Source organism: Choloepus didactylus, chromosome 2 (assembly GCF_015220235.1).
Source record: "Choloepus didactylus isolate mChoDid1 chromosome 2, mChoDid1.pri, whole genome shotgun sequence".
NCBI lineage: Eukaryota > Metazoa > Chordata > Mammalia > Pilosa > Megalonychidae > Choloepus > Choloepus didactylus.
The window spans coordinates 238,265,773-238,277,499 of NC_051308.1; the positions used below are offsets into that span (position 1 = coordinate 238,265,773).

The 11,727-nt window shown below is 48.6% G+C and overlaps 1 protein-coding gene across 1 annotated transcript; it reads right to left on the minus strand.

Moving 5' to 3' along the window:
- Window positions 1-394: 394 nt before the first annotated feature.
- On the minus strand, window positions 395-11,727 carry LOC119527965 (ubiA prenyltransferase domain-containing protein 1). The gene is made up of 2 exons (XM_037828531.1): window positions 10,690-11,727; window positions 395-2,807 (listed from the first exon to the last, which is right to left on the minus strand). Exons 1-2 carry the CDS (start codon window positions 11,216-11,218, stop codon window positions 2,320-2,322), a joined length of 1,017 nt encoding a protein of 338 aa, XP_037684459.1. The 5' UTR covers window positions 11,219-11,727; the 3' UTR covers window positions 395-2,319.

Below are 11,727 nucleotides of genomic sequence, written 5' to 3' on the forward strand. Positions count from 1 at the left end.
AGAAATTCATCTAACTATACTCTTACCCATTCCTCATCTTTCTTCCTTGTTCATAGGACGTATTGTCAAATACCTAGTTGAAACCCAAATGGACTCATTCTACTACATGTTCTCAGTCTATCAGCACAGTGACCCTATCAAGAGAAAGGAAAAATGAAAGGAGAGGACAGAAGGAAACAAGGTTCACCAGGGCTGACTGGCTCTTGGCCAGTCTACACCAGCTCCAAGCGGTCCCGACTGCCTTTTCTAAGGAGCTCTTCAAATCTGGTCCAGAAGACATAAATCAAACTTTATGCAAATTCCATGACCTGGTCTCCTTGAGATTTATGAGAGTTTACAATCACAGAAGAGGAGAAGTAGGAGGAAAGCAAAGAAAAACCAGAAGCCAGACCACTGATGAACATATTCATTCCTTTTATTTATTGTTTTAATTAACAATCTAAAGAAAACCTTCCGAGTCACAGGACATAATACAAATGATGGTGACCTGTGTATAAAACCTGGCACCAACTCTGGCCTTTTGGAAATGTGTATATAAATAAATGTACATTAAAATCTGCACCAGAACTGGGCAGCGGCTAAACAGACAGGTCTGTCTGTGGACTTGGGGTGTCCTCGGTCCTACAGCCTCAGGGGTAAGCCCTGCTTGAGTTGGAGCCAGGAGAGCTTGTCTTCGCAGGTGGGACCCTGTGAGCACCGAAACGCCACAAGTGTGGCATAAAACAAAAATGGTGCTGGGAGGAAAGGCAGGGGAGAGAAGGGTCATCTCCCTTCCCTGCTCCCTGACACTGACCACTATTCAAGGATCCTGGGTCTCTGATAAACAACACACATTTAACTCAGAGGAACTTCTGCAATTTCCAGATATGTGTTTTCCAAGTAAGCTGACCAAATCTCAAGTAGCCAAATCATAATTATTCTGATTTGAAGGATTAAGAACTAGCTCTGATGTCATTTCCTACTGGCCAAGACCTTGAACACCTACCAGAATGACTATAACCTCCCAGAAAGAATGCCGATGGTGCTCACAACCTAGTCCAGCCTCGGATCCAATGCAACTGAGCAGTTCCAGCCCAGAAATCAGGCTTCCTGGGCAGTGACAGGAAAACCAGCGATGATCAATGCTGGAATTCCCCCCGTGTAGTGTGACCTCACCAAGGCCCTCAATCTCTCTGCACAGGCAGCGGAAGCCACTGGGACAGGCAGAGTCAAGATCATATATGCATCTTCAAGGAAGAAGACAAAGTTCCTCCCTGGCCAGGACTGCTGTTCAAGCTGAACAGGGCTCAGGGCTGTGTGTCCAGTGGCTTATACGTTCATCAGGGGAGCGGATGTCCCCGGTCTGCCCATCCTGTGGCTGTGGAAAGTGACAACCAACTGACTCAGCCCCAGGGCCTGGCTCCACTATGGGGGCCACACAAATGAGGACCATTAGGAGAGATGAGTGGGAGGAAAAAGCCACGTGGGCTTTAAACGGCCCGAGAGGGTGATGGTGCTTCTACAATCCTGGGGTTCCTAATAGTTACTGAAAGGGCTGGGAGTCCTTGCTGTCATTCTAGTGGAGTCTACCAAGGACAACAGCTGCTCTATCAATTCCTATTCAATACCAGAGTGATTTTCTCTGCTGCCTCCAGGGTGTGTTTCTCTCCCCCCCCCCCATCCCAGGCTTGACTGTCTTGCTGCAGGGGGATCTAACACTTTCCCTTAACTGTGGCAATAAGTGAGAGGTGAGAAGAAGGACAAAAGCTTCTGAATGGCAATTTAAACATAAAGCTGGGAGCCACTCGAGGCTGTTATGAGGGACTCTCTCTCTCAAGCAACATATTTTAGGACCTGGGTGCCAAGAGTTTAAGAGTTAGGCACGCCCCCCCCCCCCACGCTAATATGCACCCCATGTGCACCCATCACACCACACCCTACAAGGCCCAGATTACAGAAGGACACTTCACCTTGCCACTGTGGCTCTCTCAGGATAGGAGGCCGAGCAGGGCAGCTCCTTCACAGTCTTGGGACATTTTGCATGTAAGAGAGGGGAAATCTCTGCCCATTTTAAAGTGACCTGACAAAACCCTCTAGTGGAAATTATAAATAAAAAAGGACTGTGCATCCAATTCACCTCCTTCCAATACAGAGTGGTTTCAAGATTCCCCATAAAACGGAAAAAACTCAGCAGACATCTTTAAAATCAGAATGATAAAAAACACATGGGTTCACATTCCATCCTCAGGAACCTCACTCCAAGCACATTTCCTTCCTGGAACTCTGACTTCAACACCTCCCAAGAAGGGGGGCATGTTGTGGAGGGAGCTACTGGACCCCTTAAAGCTTGGGCAGACTGCCTGCTGGGGCCAGGATGATGCCAAAGACATAGAAAAGTCCCAGGAGGAGGTTGAGCTTGGCAGTCCTCTGGGGCAGTTTGCGGAAAGTCTGGCTTCGGAACTGTCTCTCCAGGGAAAAGGCCATGGGACTGGTGAGCAGAGGGAGCGCCAGGCTGATGCTGCAGCGCGTGGCCAGGACGCTGAAGATCAGGTAGGGCAGGAAGAGCAGCGTGTTGTAGAGCACGTAGGAGAGGGTGGGCCCGATGAGGATGGCGAGCGTGACGATGCCAGCCTCCTGGTCAGACTCCATGTCCCTGGTATTGTTGGAATGGAGGATGGCCTCAGTGCTAAGGGCCAGGGGGATGGCGTAGAGGAGCGGGAAGACCGCCAGGGACCCCACCTGGACGGCGTAGGCAAACATCACAGCCAGGGGGCCAAAGGTGATGAGGATGACAAGGTCTCCCAGAGCCACGTACTTGAAGCCAATTCCTACAGCCAGAAAACCAGAGAACTGCAGTGAGACCATGGGCTGGAAGCATAAGGACTGTTCCTCAGTGAAATGGTGGAACCCCACGGGCCGGCAATGGCGAATTCTTAGACTATGGGTGCGGGAAGTCACTCAGCTCCCTGCCCCACAGAGCAAAGCCTGGCTTCTTCTCCAGCATGACACAGAGGCATGGAGAGAACACCAGTCCTTCAGTGTCCAGCTGGGTTTTAGGGCCTGTAGTTCCCGTTTCATACCCAAGGTTCCCTTCCTAATGTCCCCCAACAAAGTCCTATAACAAACAGCACTGGGGTCCCACTACCTCTATAGCTGAATGGATGAGCCAGTGCAGGCTGGAAAAGGCTTCCCAGTACATTCTTCGGTTTCTTTCACCCCCACCAGCCCGTCAGACCTGGCTTCCATCTGGAACGGCGTTAGCTCAGTCCCTTACAGAACTTCAACCCTACCTTCCTTCCTTTCCGCCTCCTTACTCAACAATGAGGCATCTCTGGTTTTGAAAACCCCAAGTAAATCCCAATGAAAATTCCAGGGTCCCCAAACACCACACAGAAATGCTCACCCACATAACAAGAAAAAGCACTGAAAGAAGAGTGGTGAGGCTGCTTCCTCTCTCTGGCTCCCATTGAAGTTGAGACTCTACTTCTAAGTCATCCTCCTGTCCTGCTGAGCTACTGCAAGTCCTGTCTAAGCCACCAGGCAGTACCTTTCAAATCTGCAGGGTTCACTCCAGCCCCGTGCCACACCCCATCCCACCATACCCCTAACTCCAAGCCTAGAATACTGTAACCCCCTCCTAATTGGTCACCACCACCCCCCCTGCCGCTTCCACTCTCATCCCCCAGCCCTAGTCTAATCACACTGCAGCCAGAGTAATTGTTTAAAAACATCAATTTGATCATCCTCCCCTCCTCACCCCTCCCACCTTAATTATCAACAACTTGTCCTGGGGTTAAAAGTCCCAATTCTTTAACCAGGCTCAGGGATGGCCTGGCCCTAGCTCTCTCCTGCCTCACCTTGAGCTCACCTCCTACACATCCTTCAAGACTTTGGACCTCCAGACAGCCTTCCCTCACTGCGGGACACTGATTACGTGCTTCAACTTGGCGGGCCTGGGCTGGGGGACCTGATCAGCCCCTGGGGAGGGTGGTGGGCACGGGCGACAGCGCCCTCCGCAGCCCCCCGGGCCTGGGAAAGTGAGGCCGGAGGCAGGCCCCATTTCCTCACCCAAAATAACACTGTTAGGGGAGGCTTGCCGGAGGGAACCGCCTTTTCCCCACCCCCTTATCTTGCCCGGACACTCCCCGTTGCCAGTGCAACTCCCATTACCACCAGTGCGCATACATTGTTGCCAGACACCGTTACCGGAGCAACTCTCGCCCCTTTTCAATCAACCTCCGCGCCCTCTCAGAACCAATCCAAGCCTTTAACCTCTACAGCTACCCCGCCCTCTAAACGCCCGATATAAGCTTGTACTCTCCCCTAATAAACTCTCTTGGTTTCTTCACCCTAAAAAGAAACGTGTCCCGCCTGTTCCTTTCTCGCCGCCCTCCATACTTTGCACGCCACCCCGCCGGGGACCTGGCCAAGTCCCCCGCCTCGCCCTCGCCTCCGGGAAAGAGCCCCCGCCGCCGGTACCCTCCAAGCAATCCTGAGAGCCTAGGATTTAGCAACCGGCCGCCACCCCCCCCCCCTCAGACGAATCAACTGCGACCGCACCTCACCCCCAGCCATGCTCAAACCCCAGCAATATGGCAACCTGACTTCCACTTTCATAACAGTCATCACACTTTTAATGACTTAATCTTTGTTTTTCCCACTAAAGTGTGAATTCAGTGAGGGTGCATCCCTGTGTCTAACTTGTTAACAGCTTGTGCCCCAATGCTGGGCAAAATGGCAGAACTGAACACAGACCTATAGTAACAAGCACCTGGCATCTGGGACTGAGGTTGGGGTTGGGGAAAATCTTCCATGCAACTGAAATAGGTGTGGCAGCATAGAGTGGGTGAGAGGAGCCCAGTGAAGGAAATGATCTAGGAACATATTACTACTGGAGCCCAGGAAACATCCAAATCTAACCAAGCTACCAAGGTGGGGCCTCAGGAAGCAAAAAAAAGAAACCTATATGATTCATTGCATTTCAACCACTTTGGAATGATAAGGGGCAATGGTCTGCAGAAGATCTAAAAACATGGGAGGCAAGGAACAAGATTCAGCCCAAGTTTACCTTTCACATTAGGAGTTGGGGTTCTTTGGTGCTACCTGAACACCCCTGGTTCTTTAGAACGAAGCATCCCCAGGGAAGGGTATCCCAGATATGTCCCCTGATACTCTCCAACACCTGGCAAGGTAATTCTGTACTCCCAAGCCATCTTTTGATAAACAGTTCGGTTGCCTGAGGATCTGCCCCTACAGGAGTAAGCTCCCTCTAGCAGCTCCAGTTTAAATTAGTTAATTGATATGTCTTGTAGCAACTCACACATTTAGGGGACAAAACCTGCCCCCAAAAGATACTGGGCAAGAATATTCCAAGCGCAGCCACAGCAAGTTTCCCCATTAGCCACTCCTTTTGCTCTTCTTTTGCTTCTTTTCTCAGCTCCCCAAGCAGACTTCAGGTCTCTGACTATGGAAGGAAACTCAACAGCACTACAGCACTGGCCTTTGGCTAAATTCTCCATGAATACTGCCTCGGGTCACTTGGCAAAAAATGAGGAAAGCAAACCTGTGACTGCAAGGATAAGCCCCTACCTTTAATAGGCCCTGCACAAAAACCAATCCAGTGTTAAGGACGTGAGAGGTCTGGTAACCTTCTAGGAGCTGATATATTAGCCCACACAATAATAGACCCCTTGTGGGGAAGCTCTGTTTCCTAGGTGTCCACATTTGGCTGGAGGCTGATGTGCTCCACCTGATTCAGAATGAGGCCCAGCTAGGAGTCTCCTTTAGGCAGTGCCGCCCTCCCAGTACCCCTTATCAGATTAGTTGGCACAGGAAATATTGGGCCAGTTCTCCACACAGAAGCCAGAATTATTTTTTTTGAAAACTAAAACATGCCTGTACATAATAGCAAATGAGTAAACTGTTGGAAGAATGAATGAAATCCTATTCATCAAAATAAAGAAAACTGTAAAGCTGGCAAGGATATGGAGTAACTGGAACTCTAGTACATGCTTGTAGGAATGTAAAAAAAGTACAACCACCTTAGAAATCAACTTGGCAGTGTCTCATCAAGTTAAACATCCCCTTTCTTATGACCCAGCAATCTCACTCCTGGGCATCTACCCAAAAGAAATGCAAATATACATCCACAAAAAGGCTTGAACATGAATGTTCACAGCAGCTTCAGATCTAACAGCCAAAATTCAGAACAATCTAAATGTTCGCAAACAGAAAACTGGATAAACAAACTGCGGGTGCAGTAATACAATGGAAAACTCCTCAGCGAGAAAAGGCTCTACTGATTCACGGAAGAGTGTCAAAGTCAAAACGCCTTGCTGAGCAAAAACAAGCCCGACACAAGGGTACATATGGAATGATACCATTTAGATGAAGTTTTAGACAAGGCAAGCGAATCTATAGGAAAGAAATCAGAACAGGGTTCTTCGGGATAGGGATGCGGAGAGTGGGGACTGACCGGGAAGAAGCACAAGGCGTCTTCCTGGCGTGAAGGCAATGATCTGCCATGACAGGGGCCTGGGGCACACGTCAACACTCCTCAAACTGTGATACTAAAGATCTGTGCAGTTTGCTGTATGTCAATTCTACATCGATAAAAGTTAGTGCTTAAGTCTCCATAAGGCCAAATGCTTGGGTGGAAGGGGGAGGGGCTGTCTTCTGCTTTGTTTATGCTATTTGCTTATTAGTTTTATTGTCAAGGAACTCAGCTGAAAGTTCACATTTGCTAAAGGAGGTCAAATAGTTTTGCAGATTATAATAAATCAGTTATAAATCTTTTATTTGTAAGTAAAAAAAAAAGTTAGTGTTAAAAATAAATAAATAAATCAGATCATGTCATTATTCTGCTCGATGCACTTTGATGTCTTCTCATTTGTTCATTCAGTGAATTATTATGTGCTTACCACAGGCCAGACACTGTTCTGGGCACCTGGGGTTCAGCAGAGAACAGAGAGACTAAAATCCCTAACCCCAGGGAGCTTACAATCGAATGCGGAAGATGACAAACAAAATAAGCACTTTATATGCTATGTTAGAAGGTAATATGCTCTGTGAAGAAAAATAAAGCAGGGAGGGTACTGAGAGAGAACGGGTACAGAGGTGGAGTGTAGTATAATTTTAAATAAGGTGGAGAGCAAGGCCTTCCCAAGAAGCTGACAGGTGAGCAAATGCATGAAGGTTCTAAAGTGAACCACACAAATATAGGAGGGAACAGCATGTACAAAGGATGGGGCAAGAGCCTGCCTGGCATCTTCCAGGAAGAGCAAGGAGGGCAGTGCGGCTGGAGCATGGTGGGCAAGAAGAAAAGGAAGAGGGGGGCAGGTCAGAACTGAGGGGAGAGGGTGGGCAGATGAAGGAAGGCCCTGGGGATCAGCATAAAGACCTTGGCCTTTACTCGGAAATAAATGGGGAGTCATTGGGGAGTTTTGAGCATAGGTGGAACAAATCTGCCTTCTGTTTTAACAGGATTACTCTGGCTGCTGATTTGCAAAGAGCCTGAAAGGGACAAGAGGAGATGAAAGAGACCTAGTGCTGAGATCCTGCAGCTCAGACCAGGGTGGTAGAGGCAGGGGGTGGTAAGAAGTGCTCAAGATCCCAAAAGTACTTTGAAAATAGAGTCAACAGGATTTGCTAACGGACTGGAAGTGAAATGTGAGAGAGAAGCATCAAGGATGATGCCCATGATTTCTAGCCTGAAGAATTAGGATAAAGTTGCCTTAAGTGAGACGGGGAAAGTTGTGGGTATGGCAGGTTTCTCTGGTAGACAAGATCAGGAGTTTGGATTCAGAAAAAGTAAATTTGAGATGCCCATGAGCCCTCCGAGGGGAGTTACCAAGTCAGAAGTTGGTTGTATGAGCTTGGAGTTTACTAGAGTGATCTGGGTTGAAGTAGACATTTAAGAGCCATAAGCTTAAGAGATGGTATATGAAGCCATGAGACTGGTTTAGAACACCAAGGAAGTATTGGAAATAGAGAAAAAAAGGTTCAGGGACTACGCCCCGGGGCCTCCAAGACTAAGAGTGGGGGAGTGAGGAGGCCATCAAAGTCCAGCATGATTCGGCCCCTGCCTACCTATCCAATCAAATCTCCCCTGTTCGCCCCCCAGCTTTCCTTTCAATCTCACCAGCATTTCAGTAGATCCTAGGACGAGACAAGCGCTCACCCTCACCAGGGTGTTTGCACTTGCTGTTGGCTTCAGCCTTGAAGGACTCAGGACCCCAGCCAGCCCCCAATCCCACTGCAGGCCTGGTGTCTTATCCTTCAAGTCTTGGTTTACATATCACTTTCACAGAGAGAGCCTCTCCCATCCACCACCACTACCTTATATTCTCTACCATAGCACCCTACTGATTTCCTTCCCTGAACTTTCTGCAATTCCACTAAATTTACTACTGGCTGCCAGCACAGTCTCTTGGTTTTCCTCTTACTCCTCTGGATGCTCCTTCAACCCCCATGACCCACTACTTCTCTTCTTCCCTGCCTCCAGGAGGGAGTGCCCCAGGGCTCAGTCCTGAAAACACTCAGTTCTCAGTTCTCTGAAAACACTTCCTCCTCTGATAATCTCATCCGGTCTTACAATCTTACCTATCTATATACCAATGACTCCCAAACATCTATTATCTGCAGCCCAGATCTTTTCCCTGAACTCAGACCCTATAACCTACTGCCTATTTAACATCTCCACTTAGAGATCTAATAGACATTACGATGGATAAAGTCACCCCCCCTCCCCTCCAAAAATTCTCTTCTCAGCCTTTCCCTTCTCACTCAATGACATCAACTCCAGTCTTCCAGTTTCTCAGTACAAAATCTTTGAGCTATGCCTAATTCCTGTTTCTCTCCTACCTCATATCTAATCTATCAACAAACTCTGTCTACCTTCAAATTAAATTCAGAATCTAAACAAAATGTGGGATATACATACAATGAAATAACATTCAGCTATAAAAATGAAGCTCTGATACATGATATGACATGTATAAACCTTGAAGACAGCATGTTGAGAACTAAGCCAGACACTAAAGGACATATTGTACGATCTCACTGATATGAAATAACTAGAATATGCGAATTCATAGACAGGAAAAGATACCAGGGTAGCAGGGGCAGGGGTAGGTAATGGGGATTTGAAAGAGAAGTGTCAAGGATGATGCCCATGATTTCTAGCCTGAAGATAAGATCCCGGCTTGGCTTAGGGATGTTGGGAATGACTCAAATATATATAGGGAAGTTTCTGGTATCTCTTTTCCTTTTGTTGGTCATACTCAACAAAGGTAATGGGGAGTTCATGCTTAATGGGTACAGAGTTTCTGTTTTGGGTGATGGAAAAGTTTTGATAATGGATGGTGGTGATGGTAGCATAATATTATGAATGTAATTAATATCATGGAATTGTATACTTGAAAGTGGCTAAAATGGAAAATGTTGTATATATGTTACAATAAAAATTTATATTATATATTTATATATATATATTTTTTCAGAATCTGATGACTATTTACCTCCTGCTACTACTGCCATCCTGATCTAAGCCACCAAACATCTCTTGCCTTAAGGGCCTATGTGGTCTTCCCACGTATACTCCTGCTCCACCCCTCTTTATAAATATTCAATGCCTCAGACAGAATTCTTTGAAAACCCTAAGTCAGATCTTGTCACTCCTTTGCTTGAAACCATGAAATGGCTCCCCCATATCAGAGTAAAGCTTCCATAATCTGCGTTACTCTTTATCTTCCCCAAATGTACTCCTCTTAACTTTATTTCCTGTTATACTCTCCCTCATTCATCTACCAGCCACACTGGACTCCTTGCTTCTCCTCAAATTCTCCAGGTACACTCCTGCCTTAAGGCCTTTGCACTTGCTGTTCCCTGTTTGAAATGCTCTTCCTGCGTAATCTGCCTAGCCAAGTCCACCTCCTTCAATTTTTGCTCAAATGTTACCTTTCCAAGGATGCCTACCCTGATAAGTCTACTTAAAATAACAACACTGTGCCCCACCCCCATTCTTGTTCTACTTTTTTTCCAATAATAGTTATCTTCTCATATACTATAATTTGGGTGACCACCTCATCCTGGTTCACTAAGAACTTTTCTGGTTTCCAGGATGTTGGCCACCCTAATTATAATGTACTTATTTTTATTTTCTGCCTCTCCTTACTATCATATGTAATAAGCTCCAAAGGGCAGGGATCTCTGACAGCTATGTTCACCTAGAATAGTGCCTGACACACAATAGGAGCTCAATAATTAGAGCTTAACCACCTGCCCATTACTATCTTAACCTGCCTGCTGCCAGGTGTCACACTAGTTAACTAGCTGAAAGTAATCCACTGTATAACTTTTGCGCTCTTCCAATTCAATTCCACTGAAATTAAACATTGAAATTTTGGCATTATTGAGTATGACCAACAAAAGGAAAAGAGATACCAAAAACTTCCCTATATATATTTGAGTCATTCCCAACATCCCTAAGCCAAGCCGGGATCTCATCAACCCACTACTTTCAAAAAAAAAAAAAAAAAAAAAAAAATCACTAGCTAAAAAAAATATCCACATGACCCACAATTAATGGATTTCACAGAATGTGGCCTAATTCTCAAAAGAACCTTTAACCTTGCCCTGGCTCCTCTGCAAGGAAGCGGTTTCCAATACAAGCCACCGGACCTACAGCGCAGGAAACAGGCCAATCCTTACCTCCTGTGTAGAGAAAGGAGCCGGACAAGCCTCCAAAGTAGATGAGAGCTAAGTGCTCCAGTTTCAGGGGGGACAGGCAATAGAGGCAAGCGGCACAGACACAACCCAAAGTGTAGAGGAAGACTCCAAACCAGACAACATCCTGGGGCTCCAAGATTCGGTCCACCAAGGTCCTGTCATCACTCTTTTTGTGGTCAATGCCCTTGGAGAAGTCATAGTAAGTGTTAACCAAATTGCCCGCCCCGTGCACAGCCAGGACGGCCACGGCACAGCCCACCAGCAGCCTGGGATCCAAGACGCCCTGGGATCTATAGGCCAGGGCGCTGCCCAGGGCCACGGGGCTGAGGGAGGCACTGAAGCTCCAGGGCCGCAGGGCCAGCACGTAGGAGGCGCACTTCTGCCTCCAGGAGCGCGGAGGTGGCCGGTCGGGCTCGGGGTAGCCGTTCTCCAACGGGTCCTGGTCCCCCGCCTTGGCCGTCTCTCCCGCCTGGATGTTAATCTTCTCCCCCGAGGCCTGCGAGGCCGCCATGGAAGCTGCACGTGGCGTCAATCACTCCCCGGCTCAGCGACCGCCCGGGGCCAGGAGGGGCGGGGCGACCGGGCCTGACCGTCCTTCGGTTCCCACCCGGGACGGGGGCGGGGAGGCGACGGGAACCGGAAGGGAGAGATACGCGGCCGGACACACACGAGGCCCGGCGGCGCCGCCCGACCACCAGTCACTCGGCAAAGCCGACCTCCCGCCCCCAGCCCCGAGCTAGAGTCGAAGGCCGAGCTGCGGCCGCCCCTCCCGGGCCATCGGAGCTGCCATCTTGTGCGCCGGCCTCGAGAATCCCTCCCGGAAACAGGGGCCGGCAGCGTGGGCGGGGCCGGGAGGGGCGGCCACCCCCGGGCCAGCCCCTCTCAGGCCCAGAGGACGGCGCCCGGTAGCGGCGCCCGGACTTGCTGGACACAGCCTCACTTAGCATCTCAGAACGACCACATCTGCGTGTCGCTGTGTAGCACATCCGGCGCTTTCACTGCCATAGGATTCCTTCACTT

Bases quoted from the DNA above. Each gene is read 5' to 3' on its own strand.
- LOC119527965 (XM_037828531.1), bottom strand. From the start codon at position 11,218: ATGGCGGCCTCGCAGGCCTCGGGGGAGAAGATTAACATCCAGGCGGGA. The intron at 2,808-10,689 runs GTAAGGATTGGC...TTCTGGCTGTAG, and splicing joins CTCCTTTCTCTACACAGGAG to GAATTGGCTTCAAGTACGTG.